The sequence below is a fragment of the Pituophis catenifer genome, unplaced genomic scaffold, assembly GCF_029215685.1.
Source record: "Pituophis catenifer annectens isolate HBS135680 unplaced genomic scaffold, rPitCat1.0.hap2 SCAF_4, whole genome shotgun sequence".
In the NCBI taxonomy this organism is placed as follows: domain Eukaryota; kingdom Metazoa; phylum Chordata; class Lepidosauria; order Squamata; family Colubridae; genus Pituophis; species Pituophis catenifer.
Window position 1 is genome coordinate 44,737,300 of NW_027256884.1, and position 20,654 is coordinate 44,757,953.

Below are 20,654 nucleotides of genomic sequence, written 5' to 3' on the forward strand. Positions count from 1 at the left end.
CCCGCATCTCGCCAATAAAAAGTACAAAAAAATTGAATGCACATTTGTGGTTCCTCTGGGACAAACATTCAGTAAAGATTAACAGTTATGTCAGCTCTGTGTTACAGAATGTTAACCAGACACAGCTTTTAAATAGCTTTTCTAAATCTCTGCCTTTTCATTTACATTTGCTTATCTCAAAAAATGAATCCTACAATATAGATCATGTAACCCAAGCACTGCATGATACTGTATAATATTTGCCAATTTATCAATGACAATATCTAAAATAGTTCTCAAAGTTCTATGCAAAACTGGACATTTGAGTAAGTCATTCTAACATCAGCTTAAGATATGTTAAGTCTTGGCCTAAAATAGATTTAAAAACTACTTCACCATCATTGGACACTGTTGGGTAATTGCTGTAAGTTAATGTATTTATTTATATCAATTTATAACACACATTTTCCCCAAAAGCTATACAGAAATGCAGACAGTAAAAACCACAAATGCTTTCTAAAGTGTTTGCCAAGTGATTTTTAAAGTTATATCACCATGAGTAATCATAAGAAATTTACTGTTGCAGAGATATCTAAATAACCTTAATCTGATTACTAACAAGGAAGTTATCTCTTTTAAGTTTCTTTTATTTATATGACTTTGAAAAGCAATTCAGAATGCAGGTGTTCATAAAATTGCAAAAGTAACAAGCTCTGTGAAATCTCCAGTTGTGCTTTCAAGAGGTCAGAAAGTTTTAGAGTTGACATAAGGTGATAAACAAGTTAGAACTAAGCCTTGGCATTGGCACATAACCAGAATTTTTACTTTGTTTTATGCATATAATTTAGATCTGATATAAACACTAAAGTTAATTTACACATACGTGAGTATAGATGCAGCTGTTTTATGATAGCCTGCGGAATCTATACAAATAAATCTGATCTCCATATAAAGCATCAGACAAAAGGAACTCGTCATTTTCAGAATACATTGATGTATTTGCTGTGTCACTAGTACACATTCCAAGGAGTGTTGAAGAATGTACCCTTAGTTTACAATACAATCTGAGAAATCTTCATTAGGTATTACTCTTGCCATTTATGAAACAAGGTTCACTGGAACTCACAAACTTTCTTTATCATTATTATTATGAAAGCTCATTGAGGCAGGCAAGGTGCCTTTTAGGCAAATCTGTAGACCATTTATGTTCTTTTACTCAAAAAATCATTAATAAGATATTCTGGAAGCCTCAGAACAGAGAACTGCAAGTCTGCTCAGCGGGCAAGTGTATAAAAATTCCTGTCAGCTCCAGCGTGCTGTCAGCATGGAGCTGCCATTCTTGGGGGAAGGAACACACAAACCTCATTTCAGCCCAGCATCTGCTTCATCGAGCCTCCCAGGAACTGATAGGATTGACGGGAGGGAATAGCTGGGGGATGACACCATCATGGCCAGCCGGAAATAACAAGTGGATTAACTGTTGAGATGCTGGTTTTAGATACTCAAGTGAATTAACTATTTAGATGCTGGTTGTAAATACTCAAGAATTAAACATAAGCCAATTTCCGGGTCACATGGAAGGGAGCAGCGTGCATGATTGGGTGGATGGTGATAACTATTGGATAAATGGTGGTGGGAAGCACAGGGCAGTACCCCTAACAAGATTTTCATCTGTGATTGTCAGTGAGTGCCAAGAAGTGATTAAATTAAGGTAGCAGCCATCCAGGTTTGTCTCCTTTTATTTCTTTCTGTTTGGAACCTGACAATTCCTACACATTTATATATATGAATATATTTATTCAAACAATTTTTCTAAAGAGTCACATTTATTATATTTACGCATCACAATATTCCATTAAAGAAACAAAACAGTCCAAGTTGCCTTGAATACAATGGAAAAAACTTTAATGAGTGTTTTGGTTTTTTCCCACATCAGCACCAAATACAATTCTTAGACACAATAGATGTTCAAAGTACAAAGAGAATATAAAGGGTTTGAAGCTTTTTCTTGTAAGACTTGTACAAGTATAGTATGTACAGTTTGTACAAGTATAGTATGTTTACAAACAGAAGTAATTTGCTGTGAGCTATAGGCTACATCCAAGGAACAGCAATGTTAAATTCCAGAGAATAGGGAGATATATGTAGGCTAAAACTATCACCAAGTCCTAAATTCTTTCAGCACAAACAGCTATAGGAGACAGCTATTTGCCTCTTTTTATACCATGTATTTATGTACATCTTCTTCAGCCAATGAAAGGAAATTAATTACCCCAGCTCTACATTGATCTGCTTTTGGATTCGGATGGAAAGCATTTATGTACAATATTTCACAAATATGTAATGGAAGCTTATGTTTTCCCAAATAATACTGAACTATAGAAATAATGCCAATTTTTGGGGTTCAGGTTAAAAATTTCCTAACTGATCCATCAGTTTAAGCTCCCATATGTAGTCCTACTGTAGATAGACAATACTACTGTCATTTTTCAGTAAACTATTTAGAAACCAAGGAAGGAAGCCAACATTTCTCCACTTTCCTTCTGATTCATACACCTGACTGAGGTTTGGCATGCATAGCTATTTTTCCTGATAAATTTTGGAGTGGACTGGAACTGCTAGCAAGTTGCCAAGTAGGAAAAACATTGATATATTAGTCTATGTTTATATTTGATTTTTAAACATTTGAACATTTCAAATGTATTTATTATGGTTTGAAAATCCTGACTAAATGTCAGCAAATCTATCAAGGACTAAGTTACTTTGTGTAAAAGAAAATTATTATAGAAAGCAATCCCAACAGTGATGATAATTATGAGTCTAATACTTATATGATACTTTATTAAACTTATATACAAAATCTAAATATGAAGATCAACCAACAGAGTATTTACAATTTTACAAAATGTTTTACAAGAAACATTGCCTCGAAATGACACAAAATTATCTTTTTTGTATTACATAGATAAATAAATACTGACTTTTAAATGACTGTTATAAAAATGTAATTTCTACAGTCAGCTGAATTAGCAAATATGTGGCTCTGTTTTCTTTATGCTACAATATAATTACATAAAAGTTATTTTTATATATAGATAATCTATTAATTATTTTTTAAATCATACCTTACCGTTATATTCAATAGAGGTAAACAGCCATACAATTCATGCCTCTAACTGAATTATGATTTTTGGCATGCAAACCTATAGATCCAACAACATCTGGAGGCATTACTTTCCTTTTTTTAAAAAATAAAATTTGAAGTCTTAAAAAAGCATGCAACCATTAAAAGCATATTTTTGGAGTACAATGTACAATTTATATGACATTTATAGTTATATGTCTACAGGATATTAATCAAAGATTTAAGAATACTTAGACAAATAACACAAAAGTAATGCCATCTAAAATAAATAGGTTATCATCACAACTGCTTTTATATGCCCTTTTTTAAAATAAGAGGAAATAAAATGAAGTTACGAACTTCCATTCTTATATTTTTTGAAGATTAATTTGTAATTAAATCCCACTCTTGCGTAAAAGAGCACTAATATAGTTCGATAAATCTTAGTGTTTTCAATACAATTGTTTTTAAAATCTGATTAACAGAAACTGATTAATAGCTTTTTCTGATATATTTCCCACACACATATATAACAATTGTTTTCAACTGAATGAAGAAAGAAACAGATTGCACTGAACAGTATTGTGTTGGCAGCATTTGGCAATTTCTGCTTTTTAAACAATCAAGTCATTGAAAACACTAAACTAATTTATAAACATACGGTAGACACCTAAAGTCAAACTGGTCTTATTTGGATCAAATCTTCTGTTTTAATAAAATCGTTGTTAGATTGTTAGCTTGTATTGTTTTTTGAAGTTAGAAAAATAAAAAACATTGAAAGTGAATACACAAGGACTACCTTGATAACTTGAACCTTTTTCAAAATGTCTTTTCACTGTTTGTTTCCATTATCTGAATGAAAACCAGTCCATACTGTGTAGACTCTTAAGCATATTTTATGCATGCAAGTCTTTACAGATATAGCAAATAACAATTATTAATAATAATAATAATAATATGTGCAAATGTTCTCTTAATCATATCTCCATATACAAGCTGTTGAACATATACTCACAAGTACCATAAATTTTCTGAAATAATTCAAAGACATTATTTGTTTTCCTATATGCTCTTCAAAAACATTTATTTGGTCTCTTTTTTTCTTTAAGAGGGATATTTTTAATCTTATTTAAGAAAGAGGGATATTTTTAATCTTATTTATGAAAACTAAAAAATCATGTCTTGTTATTGATTAAACATGTACGCAAAAAAGTGTCGCTATCCTTTAATTTTCTACTGCAATGGTTATGGACAGCATTATTTTTCCTTTCACTTGATATAAATCAAAGCATGTAATGGAGAGATAATGTCCCTCTAAGAATACAGGATGCTAATTTTTTTCTAATAAACATGATAAAAGAAAATTAAATCTGAAGTGTGATCTAAAACTGTATTATTTAAAACATGTGGTAACTATTTAGTTAATAAAGTGTGTCCATGAAGTTCCCTATATTTCATTGTATAATTCAATAAAGTTTTGTTTAAAGTAGAGACGCAGGAAATTTTCAGATTTAGCTTAATTCAATTGATGCCTTTAATATTTTATTATTTAATAAAATAAGTATGACATCATGAACTTGGTCAACACATGCCCTGCAATCTTCTCCTTGTATGAGGATTCAGTTTTCCTGAGTAATCAGATAAAGATCCTTCTATTTGCCAAAGACATTCCTATAGTGAAATGAAAAGCAAGTTCCTTCTGGGTAGAATATACAGTGTATATATATTATTGGATGCAGAGAAATATCTTTATTAGTGGTCAAGTACTGAAACAGGTAACTATAAAATGTTTAGTTTCTCCTCCTTTCTGATATAATTTTTGTCAGCTGTATCAATGGCTTCTCCTATAGAACTTAAATATTACCAGGCTAGAGTTCTTTTCTGCTCCATGTGGGAGTGTACAAAAACCTACATTCATTTCCATCACCACTCCAGCCCTATAATAGGCCATTATTTGCAAGAAAGCTACTTCTTAATGTGACTGTGAGATACCAAGATGGTGGCAACAGATGATGGGAGAGGGGAACTAGCATTATTAGCCAATTCCTGCTAATAAGAATGGGAAGTGGTAATGGGAAAGAAGTCATCCAGAAGAAATGCTGGAAAACTGTTTTAGCTTCCTATGTTTCAAAATGTCATGGAACACCTTGCAGCTCCCAGGTGTAAAAAGGCCCTAGATCTCACATGACAAACTTCTTCTAAATAAAAGCCTAGTTCAAAGAACTTAACGTCAACCCCCGCTTAAATTCATTCATTTTGTAATATATTTGGTGATACTAGTAGCATCTAGCTATAAGACAGACGTTATTTACATTTCAATTAGTGTTGTAGTGTTGCTTTAAGTACTCCATCTGGTTTCAGTTCCCAGTCTGAAAAACTTCTGGAAAAAACAATTTGATCATTTTTCTTCATAACTCAGGAAAAACAATCTCCACTTAATGAAACCCTCAAAAGTTAATGTTTCTATTTCATGGAAACAAGATAATGTTTCTTCATCAAATGGACAGGAATCTTTCTCCATTTAATGGGATTTCTGAAAGCAAATAAGGTAGCATATTGAGATTCTACTAAGTTACTAAACAGATATTATTAGGCCATGTATATCATGTATCATGAAATGGACCGGGTCTTTTCCCGTGTAAGATTGAGAGTATCTTGGCGACATTTCGACGAGGTCCCTCTCGTCATCTTCAAGCTGGTGTTTTCGGCTTCATGCTTCTAGGAGCAATGTGTGATCGCAGCTGTTTCTTCCTTTTAACTGTCAGTGGGAGTGTGAACTGATTGGGTGGGAGCTTGGCTGTGTTCTGATTGGGTGGAGGTGTGTTCTGATTGGTTGGGAGTTTGGCTGTGCTCTGATTGGATGGGGGTTGGCTGTGCTCTGATTGGATGGGGGTGTGTTCTGTTTAGGTGGGGGCTTGGTTGTGGTCGGGTTAGTCTGAGTTGCAGGGGGATTTGAGCTGGTGAGCTGCGTTGCTGTTGTTTGGCTTCGTGTTCGTGGTCGTGCCACATCTTCATGGTGGGTGTCAGTTTGCTTCATGTATGGATTGGAGGGGTTTAAAGTGGCTAATGATGCAGCTGTGGTCTGGCTTCTGGTTTGTGGTTGTGCCTCATCGGTGTGGATTTGCTTTTTGCGTGGATATGTGGTGGTGACATCCTGTGTGGTTTTCGTGAGTGTGGGTCTGGTGTCATTCTTTGTGTTAGGGACTCGTTTGTCAATTATATTGACTTTAAAAAGACCAGAACTATCGCCAAAACTGAACACTTTAACAACAGAATAATCAGAGAAGCCGAGATAGAAAAACGCCCACACAGCATGAATAAACGAGATGATACCTCCCACCTACCTGTTGTGATTCCGACCCCCGAGCCCGTCTTACTGGAGGGAGAAGACTTCGAAAATGATGGAGTTGGCAAGGCCTCCCTCTCCAGGACCCTCCTCTCTGGCAATGCCTCAGGTGTCTCCCAAAGGAGAAGAGAGAGGCCAGGAGCCAGGCATCTCGAGCAGCCGCAGTTAGACAGCGACGGAGATAAGTCTTGGCTGGATCCCCACCAGCGTCGAAAGACAAGCGCACACAGCAAAGAAGGAGGCATGCCAGAGATTAAGCTGAGTCACTGGACCACATCCCACATGGGATAAAAGGGGGTGTGGTGGCCATTCAGGCTTTGTGACGGACAAAAGTGAACAGCTAGCAAGTCATACTGTGTCTCTGGAACTTCGTTATCTGCCTTCCTTGGATTTATTATGGACTGGACTTGACAATTCTTTGGCTTTGTGAATTTATTTTGGTTTATCTGACGGAGGAGGAACACCTCCCTCTGTGAGTAAAGTTTTTGGCAAGCAGCTACTGGGTTGCTGCCAAATCTGTTATCGAAGGAAATTGTTGTCTGCAAGTTTATTTTAACTCCTGGCTGACTGTTTGTGTGCGTGTGTGAGACGGGGACAGAACACTACCAGCCATTTGGAAACCCACCCTCATTGACAACCCTAACCCTAACCCTAACCCTGCAACTCAGACTAACCTGAGCACAACCAAGCCCCCACCTAAATAGAACACACCATCCAATCAGAGCACAGCCAAGCCCCCATCCAATCAGAGCAAAGCCAAACTCCCAACCAATCAGAACACACCTCCACCCAATCAGTACACAGCCAACAGCTGTGATCACACATTGCTCCTAGAAGCACGAAGCCGAAAACACCAGCCTGTAATGCACATATAGACCTACGAAAAAAGAACAGTGTGTGTGTGTGTGTGTGTGTGTGTGTGTGTGTGTGTGTGAAAATATTTACATTTTCATAGATGCTGAATGCTCTGATAATATGAATACAGCTGATCTTTGCATTATATACTGTACTGTATCCTAAAATTAATACAAACATGCTTTCTTCAATCCATTTCATACAGATTTATACACAACTCATACTTGGTAAACATTTATTAAAACAAAAGCTCATTCCATAACTCAATAAAGATGCATTTTTCTGGTCTTCTTTCAAGAACTTCTTCGCATTGTTTTCCATCAGGTTAATAATTTATTGCAATTTAGTATTTTTCAGGGGCTGATTTGTAGTGACGTGGATGGTGCTGCTTCAGATGAGGTCCTAAAAAGAAAAAATATATTATAACCCTAGTTCATAATTATTAGTTGTTGGCAAGCCTTAAATCCCTACAGGTTTGTCCTCCAACAGTATAACATTGTTATATTTCTGGCCAAAACAATATTATTCTGTGACTTTTATTAGCTTCAGAAGTAAATCAATTAAATCTTTTATTTGACTCCAGTCCCGTCAAAAACTCAAAACTGTGAGCTACTTGATATTCCTTGCCTATTCCCTATGAATCTGAAAATTTTCAGAGTAGCCTAAGAAAATTGGATACTGATACAATTAGGGGTTGATCAGGGATCCATTTCACATACTGACAATTATTAAAGAGTCACTCTTGGTATTTATTTGCATTATTTTAAATTCATACATACATACAATTTATGGGCTGCCTGACTCCAAATAACTCTGGATTGCTTAAAATTAAAAATACAAAAAGGGATAAAGATCAAAATAGGTCAGGAGTATCCCTAAGACAACATATGACAAGAAAAAAGCTCATTCACCAGGGCCTCAACCTTCACAAGTGAAGGTCTGTAGACCTTCACTTGTCTTCATCCCATAAAAAACTATAGAAACTAGTCATAAAGAAAGGATGAGAACCGCTGCAAAATGGTACCTCCGCATCCAAATCTTGTAGCTGGCCCAGATGATTACCAAGATCAATGGCACTGAAAGTGCTTAGAGATCAAGGAGCACAAGGAAGGATGTACCCCATTCCAGTTCTGCCATGAGACCAGAAAACAAGTTATCTTCTGGCTAGCCTTGACCAATCATGTTCGACAAGGAACAAACAGATGTCTTAAAGAACCAAGAAAATGCTCTTGTTTGATTTAGAGAGTTCTTGAGAAAGAACATAATTCTGAGTTTATTAAGTTTAGCCTAATCTATTAAGCTTATAGGCTGCTTGAATAATCTTGAATAAGTGCTTTTTTTTCCTAAATATGCAGAAGATTTGACAACAATTGCTACATCCCAAATAAATGTGATCATCAGTGAAGTGAAATCCTGTTTTTAGTATTATCATCCTTTCTTTCTTTCTTTCTTCCCTTCACACGGCCATCCCATATGCAATAGAAATTCACATTTTCTGATTGTGAATATATCTTCCAACACTGCTTACCATTGCCTTAAAACTTCAGGTACAAGCAAGCAGAACCACTTGTCAATAGCCTCAGGCTGTAACTTTATTGTTTATCATCTATGTCCCAAGAATCTCACCAGACTGCTTCCCTTTCCCTGGGAAAAACTAGATAAGGCTTCATGGATTTTGGAGAGGGTCATGCTTATGCCACTTACAGCTGCACAATGATTCCAAACTAGCCCCTCACTAGCCCCTCCTTCCGGCATAGCTAGCAATTCCCCAACATCAACTCTTCATGTTCTTATCTGGCAAAACAGAATTACCCACCTTAGATCTCTTTATTTTTATCATGCCTATTACAAATAACAAGGAAATAATCTATTAATAATATAAATTAAATATAATTAGTTGGCCCATATCTCAAATGAAACAAACATGTACCCTCACGAGTATTGTAGTCTAAGATATTAACTGTTTTGATGTAATATTTGGCAAGTTGAAGTATCGTATTTTTCGGAATATAAGACGCACCGGAATATAAAACGCACCTTAGCTTTTGGGGAGGAAAATAAGAAAAAAGCTGATTGGAGGGTGGATCGGCCTTCCGGAATACCCACAATCAGCTGTTCCCAGTGGTAAATTTTAGCAACAGGTTCCTTGGTTGTGAGCTCTGTGCCTTGCTTTTTTTCTACCTCTGAAACTTCTGAAACTTGGTTTCAGAAAAAAACTTTCTTTTCTGTCTCTGAAAGCCTCCGAAACAGAGCTTCAGAAAAAAAAGGCTTTTTTTCTGAAGCTCTGTTTGGAGGCTTTTTTTCTGAAGCTTCTTTCAGAGGCTTTTATTCTGAAGGACTATCTGTACTGTGTTCAATCTTCTTTCTTTGGTATTGGTATGTAGATTAACCTCTTCCGACCTGTTGGTTATTGTGTCATTCTCCAGATTTGTTAGCATAGTTTGGTTAGAACCTTTACTGATTCTTCTTTTGTTGCTTGCCATATTATTTTAGATAAAAGCTTTTCTGAGGCTTTTTTTCTGAAGCTTCTTTCAGCCTCTGAAATCTCCGTTTGGGAGGCTGGGCAGGGCTACATTCGGAGAATAAGATGCACCCAGATTTTCACCCTCTTTTTTGGGGGGAAAAAGGTGCGTCTTATACTCCGAAAAATATGGTAATAATTTAACTTGGAAAATTAGGCATTTCTTACTTGCATCATGAATAGAATTTGAATGCTTAATAAATCACACGAATAGTTATAATAATTATGAATTAATTTCATACTAACCCATAAAACTTTTGGATTCCCAGATTTGCCAGTGTATCAAAGAAAAAGGCTATGGCTGAATAATAGAAAAAAGTGTATGTGAAGAAAGTCCCAGAAATTCCAAACAGGATTACCAAAGACTCCTGTCTGAAGTGCTAGAGATACTGCCAGTTCTGTAATGTTGTCTGATCATGCACTGCAAAATTGAAGTACTTACTGCCCTCTCAAAGTTGCTGCTTCCTTTATCCAAAACTTACTTGAAGATGGCAGAGTGCTTGAAAATAGGCCCATACTATAGCTTAGACAAAATCCTAAGATTAATGTTTAGCAGCATACAAAATTTGAAAAACATTCCAAGATGGATGTTTTTGAGATTCTTGAGTGCAAAGGATAAATATTCAACGTAACACCTAGAGAACTATAGGAAAGCCAGATATGACAGAAAGTAAAGATCTGGAATACATGTGTTGATTAAATTCTGGATTCTGTTCTAAATAGATTTTTACCAACTTTCCTTTGTTGAAAATATTATATTTTAATATTTAATCAATTAATGAGGAAGACTGTAGACAAAGTAAATCAAAGTTAAGCTATATATAAATTAAGCAGCTGTTTCAGACCAATCTGACTGCTAATTTGAGATGGAATATTAAGCATCTTTTATCCTAAATAAATCAAAGACCATGTTCAGGCTGTTACGTCAGATGGAGAAGAGTATGTCTAAAAATACTCATAATATATTATGTTCCATATAAGAAAGAGATGCCAATGCATGCATCAGAATAAGTTTTTGTAGCATGTCAACACTCACTGTGTGGTGGTATCAGCAAATTGGGTGTTCGAAATGATTTTATTGTAGCTGGTCCCTCACCACTTGTGGTTAACACTTGAACCTCTAAACGGTAAAGAGTTGATGGTCTTAGGTTGGGTACTGTCAACATATGGTGATCCTAAAAGGAAATGGAAACAGCTTTTTGAAGTAAAAGGAATATATTTGAGGCATTCAGTGTCATCAATCAACTCTGCTTCTTCCTCGTGTCTTCCCTCCTATCTATCCCCCTCCCGTACTGAAGAGGTACATACTTACTACTGGCAATATTTGTGATTGGGAGATAATGCTGTTTGGTAAGCTGTTTTGCCTGCTTTCTGTAGTGACTTCTGCCCAAGTGACTTGAAATCCTGTCATTGGTTGGTGAAGATTTGTTTTTGATATTTTCCAGGAAAAGTGGCCTGTAATATTAATGTCCTGAACAATGAAAGAAGCAGAAAGATTCTCTGGTTTTGCCAATATTTTTGAGATAACAGGATCTGCAAAATAAACACCACAAAGAGAGACGTTAGTATCTCTGTCAATCGTAAGAACAATTTTAAAAAGATATACATTAAGGGAACCTACAACAATGTGTCATATAAACTTTGCTCTTATATGAGAATGGAATGCTTAATCTCAAATGAATTGCTCACCACTATATCACTTATTTTATCTACCATGAATATAGTTTTGTTTCATACATTGCACTTCAATGAGTAAACATTACCACAAATTCCAATTTTATGATTTGATATTATAAGTGATATAGACCCATTTATATTATTATAATAATACTATTATGTAAATCACCATTATCTATATGTTTTCTAGATGTCTAAAATATCTTTTTAAAAAAACATTGCTGTATTACTATTTATTGAATTGGGTACAATGGAAACACTATGTAATTTATTTATATAAAATTTAAACAGAAAGCATATTCTTCCTTCATATTTTTAAAATATCATATTTATATAAATATCTGTATATAAATGTCAGTCAATTAATATTTGAAGATATTAAATTCATTTTATGGATATCAGGATATCAAATATCAAAATTATAACATATCATTTGCATTATATTCTGATCCACTTAAAACCAATTAAATATGCTTGATACATTTGAGGCCAATGCAGCTATCAATCTTGTTCTGGAATAAGCATGCATATATTTTACAGTGTATAAATATAAAATATTTTAGCTATAAAATATATGCATGCTTATTCCAGAACAAGGTTGATAGCTGCACAAAAATAAAATTCTCTATTCCTGAACAATCCCACATTCTGTTCTCTAAAGGTCCAATGCTTTTGGAAATTTTTTCTTGCTGTTTAATCAAGAGAAACTATTGTCTCAGGATTTCCTAAATATTCTTTTTGATTTAGTTTCAAAAGTGAGTCATGTGACTCACTCAAAAATCTAAGATGTTGGTGAGTATTTGACAGCATTTAACATTTATTGTAAATGTTTTAACAAATGTTAAGACAATTTGTGATATCAGAACTGAAACTATTACTTACAATACTATATTCTTCTATCTAAAGAAATTGCTTAAAGAGATGTGACCTATCAAAGAAAATATAAAATGTTTGGAGATAGCTAGACCAGCTGTGAAAGACATCACATCTTATCAGGTTAAAATAAAGCATACAAATGTGTAATGTTTTGATGTATCTAATGCCTAAACTGTATTCTTCTGTTACATATAAAACTTGTAAAATAATTTTCTTTAATGTAGTGTTAAAAGAAGGCGCTAGTAATGAAGGTCATATTGAGAATTTCTAACTTACTGTCTGTAAAATCACATTACAAAGAAAATTAAACTTGTGGTTGTTTCTTTTGTATTTTGTATTCTTATTAATTAATCTGCTTTTGCAATATTAATTAATACTTGTAAGTGGTTACATTAACAATTTTAAAGCTCTTCATATAATGATGGAAGTAATCCATTTTAAAAACTGGTGTATGAACTAGCTACTTAAGTATTTTATGTCATTGTAATTGTTTTGAATCTTACCTCCTTTAGCCACGCAGCTTACATACTTGTGTTTTTTCCCTTTTAGATCAGAACAAGGTGGAGTCGTAAACAAAATGCTTTCAGATTTCAACTGCCCATTGGATCTTACTGGCTGAACTGTAACCTTATACTTGCATGAAAAGGACAGGTTCTGAAGTATGATATAGTTTTCCTATGAGAGACATAAACCATTTTATTATCCTCCTTTTTGGTTTAAATTTAATATTTTCCAAGCAATCAATGCAAAAATACATTTTTAGAAAACAAGACATGTAAATATTCTCATATATATATATATATATATATATATATATATATATATATATATATATATATATATATATATATATTCTCATATATATATATTCTCATATATATATTCTCCCTTATTATAGGGAGATGAAATAGGTGATGAAATAGGTAGGGCTGAAGGCAACGCATTCAGCCCAAATCTCTAGATAATTTCCTCATATAGAGGAAATTTCATAATATGGCACAAGTTGAAAAGGAAAAAAAATGTGCCACATATTTCAATATTTGTAAAAGTTGATAGAAGAAAATATACAAAAATCTGCTCAGTTATATGGAAAAAATATAGCTTGTTCTACCTGATCCTACAAAAATCAGTTTGTACCACAAACAAAAGATGGAACAATTCACTTCCAGTCTCAGCTACTTGAAATAACCATAATTGGTAAGAACCACAATGAATCAATACTTCTCTTTATGATGCCTTATATAATTACATATTTAAAATTACAAGTATATGACTTCAAGTGCTAGCAATCTGGAGTCATAACTAGGATAAAGTTGGATAAGTAGACAAGTTCTTGAACTTCTTGTTAATTTCCCCAAGGCATACTACTATATTTGTTCAACAAACTTCAATAAAATGGAAACATAATTCATGCCAGTTTTAGTCGGTGCTTTTTAAAAAAAAAAAAAGGGGGGGGGGAATATTCAATTTTCCCTAACAAAATAACCCCAGAAACCTAGTGCTATGGTGGGCCCTGGTGGGCGTGATACAGGACCACATCTCCACAGACATGGTTTTATAAACTTAAAAAAATAGGGAAGTGTCCACTTGATCACCTTATGAGAGAGACCAGATCAAGAAACTGACTCCATAGGAAGACTACAACTATAAATTATTGACATAGTAGCAGAATCCAGCAGGCCTGAAAGGTAAAATATTTTACTTTTCCTCCCTTTTATAACCTTCTGAGTCAGGGATGGCCTTCCGGACAACTCTGGAGGCCCTGTTTGGGCCTGGAAGGCCTCCTGGATCACTCCGGAGGCCAAAAGCAGTTCCAGGGGGGTGCGCCCTGCCCACGCCCCACTTTTGTTAGCAGAGGCACCACGGGCCAGTCCTTCGCTATTTCCAGACTGGCCCCACGGGCCAGATCTAAGCACCCCACAGGCTGGATTCGGCCCACAGGCCTTGAGTTTGACGTCCCTGAACTAGATCAACCAGCCTTCCTCAACCCAGACCACTTTAAAGAATTCAAGTCACATAATGCACATTCATTAGAGCTAATGGCCAATTGGCCATATTCAATCTATAGTGGGGTGTCAAACATGCATCATCACGACAGCCTCATGTGATGTATCACATCTTTTTTCTCCTTCGCTAAACTGGACGTGGCCGTGACCAGCATGCGATGCACCTGGCTCACGGGCCGCGAGTTTGACAGCCCTGATCCATAGGAACTGCAGCCAAATACATGTGAAGGACCCCAAGGAACTGAAGTTACAATAGCTTTTCATTACAAAGGACAAAATTTATGCTTTGAAGCATAAAATAAATTTGTATTTGAAATGTAAAGGGAACATAATGGGATCTTTAAAGGTCATTTATACTCTTCCTCACAAAATATAGGATCATGTTTTTACAGTTTTTGATATTTTTTAAAATTAACTTACATATGTTACATCATTGAATTTTTCAGGCTCTTCGGTACTGTTGTAAGAACATAATTCTGGGAACCACTGAACATGATATCCTTCCCTGCTGGTGGCATCTATCAATGAAATAACATAACAAGGGAAAATGAATAGAAGCTTACACTTAAAAAGTCCCTGATTTTTTTTTTTTTTTTGGGAATAGTTCATGCAGAGATACACATAAATATTGGACATATTTATCATTTATAGGAAAAATATATAAAATGGAAATGTATATGTCTTTTAAAATATTGGAAGTTAGTCTGAGAAAATTCCAAAGATCTCAGGTTCACCTGATGAAGCAGTTTTTACACAGTTGTGTTGCACCATTAAAATATCACCCAGGAGAATGGGTTTGCAGTTTTAAAAGCCCATAGAAAAGTGAAAGTGGAAAGTGCAGAAAAATGGACACAATCATATACTAAAGAATTATTACAAATCTGACAGAATGCTACCCATTTGAATAATCTAGATATATAAGTGTAGGAGAGAACAAAAAAGGTAAATTAATCATTTTACTAATATTCATCTAATTCTGCAAGTGATTTTACTAAGTTGCTTTAAAAAAATCATGAAAGTTCTCTCAATTTTCCTCATTTCTAGTTTTTTCCCATAGAAAAAACTATGGGAGACAAAATCATGCAGATTAATCTGCATTTAGTTGCCAGGCAGACGTCTTTGCTATCTATACATGGGGCTCCCCTTGAGGAGCACCCGGAGGCTCCAACTGGTCCAGAATGCAGCAGTGCGGGTAGTGACGGGAGCAGCCTGGCGCTCCCATGTAACACCGCTCCTGCGCGAGCTGCACTGGCTCCCAGTGGTCTTCCGGGTGCGCTTCAAGGTGTTGGTTATCACCTTTAAAGCGCTCCATGGCATAGGGCCTAGCTATCTTCGAGACCGCCTGCTGCCACCGACGATCTCCCATCGACCTGTGCGCTCCCACAGAGAGGGCCTCCTCGGGGTGCCATCAGCCAAACAGTGCAGGCTGGTGACCCCCAGGGGGAGGGCCTTCTCTGTGGGGGCACCTACCCTCTGGAATCAATTGCCTCCAGAGATAAGGAGAATCCAAGACCTTGGTGCCTTCCGCCGTGCCCTTAAAACCTTCCTTTTCCAGCAAGCCGGGCTGGCCTAATTTTTTAAGTGTTTTTAAGTGTTTTGTTTATTGTTTTTAATTAATGGGGCCAAATTTATATATGTATATTTTAACTGTATTTTAATATTTGTACTTGATGTTTTTACTTGGCTGTTCACCGCCCTGAGTCCTCAGGGAGAAGGGCGGTATACAAATTCAAAATAAAATAAAATAAATAAAATAAATATACTCAATGCATGTTCAGGTTTCAAAGCACCTGAGGCAGCAGCAAGCAAGGTTTGGAGCAAGGTAAGTCTGGCCTGCTTATGTGAATTAAGAAGGCGTGACAGTCATGCTAGAGAATCGTTAATAAAATTTTGTTCATGAAAATACATTGCATTTAGAATGCAGACTGTCATATCAATCATATGAAAACTAAATAGAATGTTTAAACTATAGTATGTGCTACACTTATTTGCAACTAACTATTTTGGCTCTGCTCAAAGGCATACAGTGAGTAGCCCAAAAGTAATGCAAGCTAGTAGTATCACATATTTCTTTCTTATGCAGAAAAAAACCTTCAGTAGAACTTTTGTTTGCTTTTCCATAATATTTGTTTTATTCTGTCTTACTTTTCCAAGCAATCCAGTTTAACAAGTTTATCTCACATATTTCAAGATCCCTTTTTTTTAAATCTTACCTAAATGTATTATTTGCTTTATTCTAGGCAAATATTAAAATAAGTTATTCAGATGCCAAGTTCATTGATAGTTGTTTAAGATATAGGAAGAGTAGACAATCTGAGACCAAACCAAGCAGAATTTCCACTGATTAAAAGGCTAACGCAACACAAAAGCAGAAAACCCCTTAACAAAAAATTGACATTATTATATCAAGATGCTACATTATTCTTGAAAAAAAAAAGTGTTAAGCCATGCTGAACTGAAATGTAAGTTTAGAACTCCATCTAAGTACATACCACTAATGCAAATCTTTGCCTATACAAATAGCATCTTATACAACTGTGCTGGGGTTGTTCCAGTGTGTTATTGCTAATGGTTTCTGCATCTGAGATGATTTATGACTCAGTCTTGCTATTCAATAATCTGTATGCATACAAAGAAAGATACTATGGTTAGGCTATGATCAAGCTACAAATTTGGGGGTTCAGAGATTGTAACTATGCTCTGGAGTTTTTTCAGATGATTTGTCCAGTACCTAAATGCTACAATAGGAAACTGATGTTCACATCCACTCTGAGTTCCTACATGGCAGTGCTTTTTTTATCTTGACCATCAAAGGCCATGGCTAGGCCATTTCTTGAGTCATTTGTACAGCAATATTAGTCTCCAATAGGGAATCTTCTACAGATCGCTTAACTACCATTTCCTTTTTAATATGGTTAATGGTTTCCTAGACCTATTAAGATTCTAACTGATCTGTCAAGAGAAGCCTTGTACCTGAAACAAAGAACAAAAAGCTTCTATAATTGATTAACAAAGATAACTTGATTTTTGTTTTATCCATAGTCCTATATGTTTATCTATGTTGATAACAAGTATTGGAATGCTGCAATTCACAGAAATGAGTGCCCTAATCAAACATTTAGAATCAGTATTGACACAAGACCTGATTTAGTCAGTACATGAGAATTCAAATGGCATTTTCTCTTCACTTACATCTATTAACTCAGGGCACAGGAAGAATACAGGTGGATACAGAAGAGGGCATGACCAGAAAGTCTAATACAGACAGTGGTATCAGTCTAATAAGGAAAGTGGTTAGTTCCATTCAGTGGTGGGATTCAATATTTTTAACAACCAGTTCTGTGGGAATGACTTAGTTGGGGGATGTGGCTTGGTGGTCATGTGACTGGGTGGGCGTGGCTAGCTGATCATGTGACCGGGTGGCCGTGGCTATATGCATAGGGACTACTCAGAGGGCTGAAAAAAGTCATTTCTGACTGGTCCTCGCACTTATGACCATCCTCACATTTATGCCCATTGTGGCATTCTTAACAACCGTGTCAGTCATTTCACCACTACTTCTCTTCACCATGGTGACAAGATAGGTTGTAAAACGTAAAATGTGAGGACAGTCGTAAGTGCGAGGACTGGTCAAAAGTGTGAGGACCGGTCAAAAATAACTTTTTCAGCCCTCTGAGTAATCCATATGCACAAAAGGATACAGCAATAGAGAGGAATGAAGGAAGGAGAAGAGAGATGGAAGAAAGAAGGAGAGACAGGGAAGGAAGAGAAGGGAGGAAGGGAAGGGAAATTAGAGTAAGAGTGAGGGTAAGAGAGGGAGGAAGAGAGGAGGAGAAGAGGTGGGGAAGAGAAAGTAAGAAGGAAAGAAAAGAGAGAGGTGGTAGGTTTGAGGAGAAAGATTGCTGTACAGTAAAAAAGATGAAATGGAAGAAAGGCAACACCAAACAAATATAAAGATATTAAGATAAAAGAATGAATTGTTAAACTTTAAAGAATAAAAGAGAATAAATATGAATAAATAGCAGTAATTAGAAACACACATACAAACATACAATGTATTTTCTTTGAACAGAGTATTTGGCCAGTTCACAAATTTAAACAGTGTTTAGTCATTTCAATTAAATTTACAATTTCTATATTTCCTTTTTGCCATATTTATTCCTTATCTATTTTTTTAAAAAAAAACAATATTACCCTTCATCCTCATCTCTAATCTTAATCAAATTCAATTTTTCCCTTCTATTCTATATTATACTCCTTCTCATTGTCATCTATTTTTATATCCATCCTCACATTGGTTAATTATGTAATATTACAGTTGTTTAATATAAATTCAACATTTTAATATAAATCAATTAGTTATATAACTACCTTTTTTGTATATTAATCAATATGAACATGAATATTCCAATTAGTTCCATGCAATCCAATTTCTTACAAATCAATTAATTATATTTACCAATAATAATAAACCAAATAATTTCCCCCATATATTCCTCCAAACCACAATTTAACCATTTCTGCTTTCAACACAATATACAATTAATAGTATCTCAATTATTACAATTCCCTATTTAAATAGAGCTTTTTTTCTTTTGTGTTTTAAAATCTTGAATTCTCTTCTTTTTCCCTAAAGAGGAACTACCTCTTTAGGGAAAACTACCTTTCCAGTAAAGGTAGTTTGCACCTACCTTTTTTGGTGAGGAAAAAGAAAAGAAATCTGCCTGCCTAATTTTCCAACGTTGCAGCAACAGTAAAGCAGGCTTTTACTTTCAGTTTCGTTTTTCAGCATAGATAGGGGGAAAAAAATCTGCACTCTTTGCAAGCAAGCAGCAGAGCCCTGAGCAAAACAGCTGAGAGCAAATCAGCTGAGAGTCAGGAGGCCGACAGAATCAAGGGGCTAATTAGCCTATGCTGAAGCTCCGCGGGCCAATAAAATTACAAAAAAACACCGAACTGTTTGTTAAATTGCTGGCTCGCCCGCCCCTCGCCCACCACTATTTATTGGCAATAAATAGTGGTGCGGAGGGGCGGGGCAAGGGGCGGGGTGAGCCAGCAATTTAACAAAGGGTTCGGCCGAACCCCCTAGAACCGGCAGAATCCCACCACTGGTTCCATTCCTATAGCAGGCTTCATTACATGCCTTCCTGCCTTCTCAATGAGCCAGCAACTTCCTTGCATTAGTGGAAATGGTGGTGGTAAGCAAACACAATTTGTTCCTTTCTTTTGCTACATAGCTTTTCATTCTAGTTAATATGCCCACCAACATGATCTCCATGCTACAAGAGAGTTGCTGCCTCCATAGATGTAATAAAAAGGAGGGTGGTTATGCCAACAGTTTATGAAAAAAAATACCACTGAACAGTCATAATAATCAAGTTTAGGTTTCTTTGCTTAGTTTGGAGATCCTTAATCTACTTCTACAAATTTTCCCCCTTTGTATTATAGTAATCCCTGAGGAAGCTAAAAAATGGAAACATAAAATTGCTATTATTAGGGTTAAAAAGATGGGGGGGAGAAATCCTTTTAACTATGGTATCTAGGTCAAATCGACACTATAGAAAAAGGGGCTGTAACTGTTGGGTCATATTGATGATGAACACTTTATATGCATGTGTACATATGCAAATTAATAGTAAACAGAATGTATATCGGTAAGCAACATTCTTCTCCTCCAGTCTCCTCCAAATATCTGCTTAGGAGAAAGTTGGAAACCTTTGCTTCTACATTAACTTAAATAATAAATAATAGCTCATAATAATTATAATGTGTTTAAAAATGCCAACAGCATATCACAAAGCAGTCAGACTTTCTGTATTTGTATAGCTAAAATTACCAGAAAGCTATCTGAATCAGTATTTATTAATAACCAACAAATTATTTAGGCAAGGTAACTAACATATGGTTTTGCAACTACCTTCTGTTTTCTTCCAGTAGACTTTCACTTGAAGTTGGTCATCTTGGAAAAAAGGCACTCCAATTTCAAGAAGACGATTAAGTCTACTTCTTTTGAAGAATGAAACATCAGTTGCTTTACCAATGGTAGATGTCCATTCTTCTGTAAAAGAAAATATTTCTGAAAATTTGCCAGTTGCATAGATGGCTGTATAATCAAAGTTTTTCAAATGATACTTGAAATGCATCTAATAAGAGATCACTGGATTATAAATAAAAAGAATAAAAATTAAATAAAAGGAACAATAATTAACATTTATTTATAAAACAGGAGTAAACATACTTTGTCAATTGTTGGCAGCTAATTCTTAAAGA

The 20,654-nt window shown here is 35.4% G+C and overlaps 1 protein-coding gene across 2 annotated transcripts in view; it reads right to left on the minus strand.

The window, feature by feature from the left end:
• Positions 1-7,576: 7,576 nt before the first annotated feature.
• ANOS1 (anosmin 1) overlaps positions 7,577-20,654 on the minus strand; it is a 90,270-nt gene continuing 77,192 nt past the window's right edge. Inside the window, exons 9-16 of one of the 2 annotated variants that reach the window (XM_070943248.1) lie at positions 20,302-20,442; positions 14,805-14,902; positions 12,882-13,053; positions 11,138-11,358; positions 10,862-11,000; positions 10,072-10,126; positions 8,084-8,125; positions 7,577-7,706 (exon numbers count right to left, since the gene is read on the minus strand). In XM_070943248.1, the coding sequence (XP_070799349.1) occupies positions 7,658-7,706; positions 8,084-8,125; positions 10,072-10,126; positions 10,862-11,000; positions 11,138-11,358; positions 12,882-13,053; positions 14,805-14,902; positions 20,302-20,442 (917 nt within the window). In that variant the 3' untranslated portion in view covers positions 7,577-7,657. The remainder of the gene's footprint in view (positions 7,707-8,083; positions 8,126-10,071; positions 10,127-10,861; positions 11,001-11,137; positions 11,359-12,881; positions 13,054-14,804; positions 14,903-20,301; positions 20,443-20,654) is intronic. The other variant, XM_070943249.1, reaches the window with a different exon arrangement.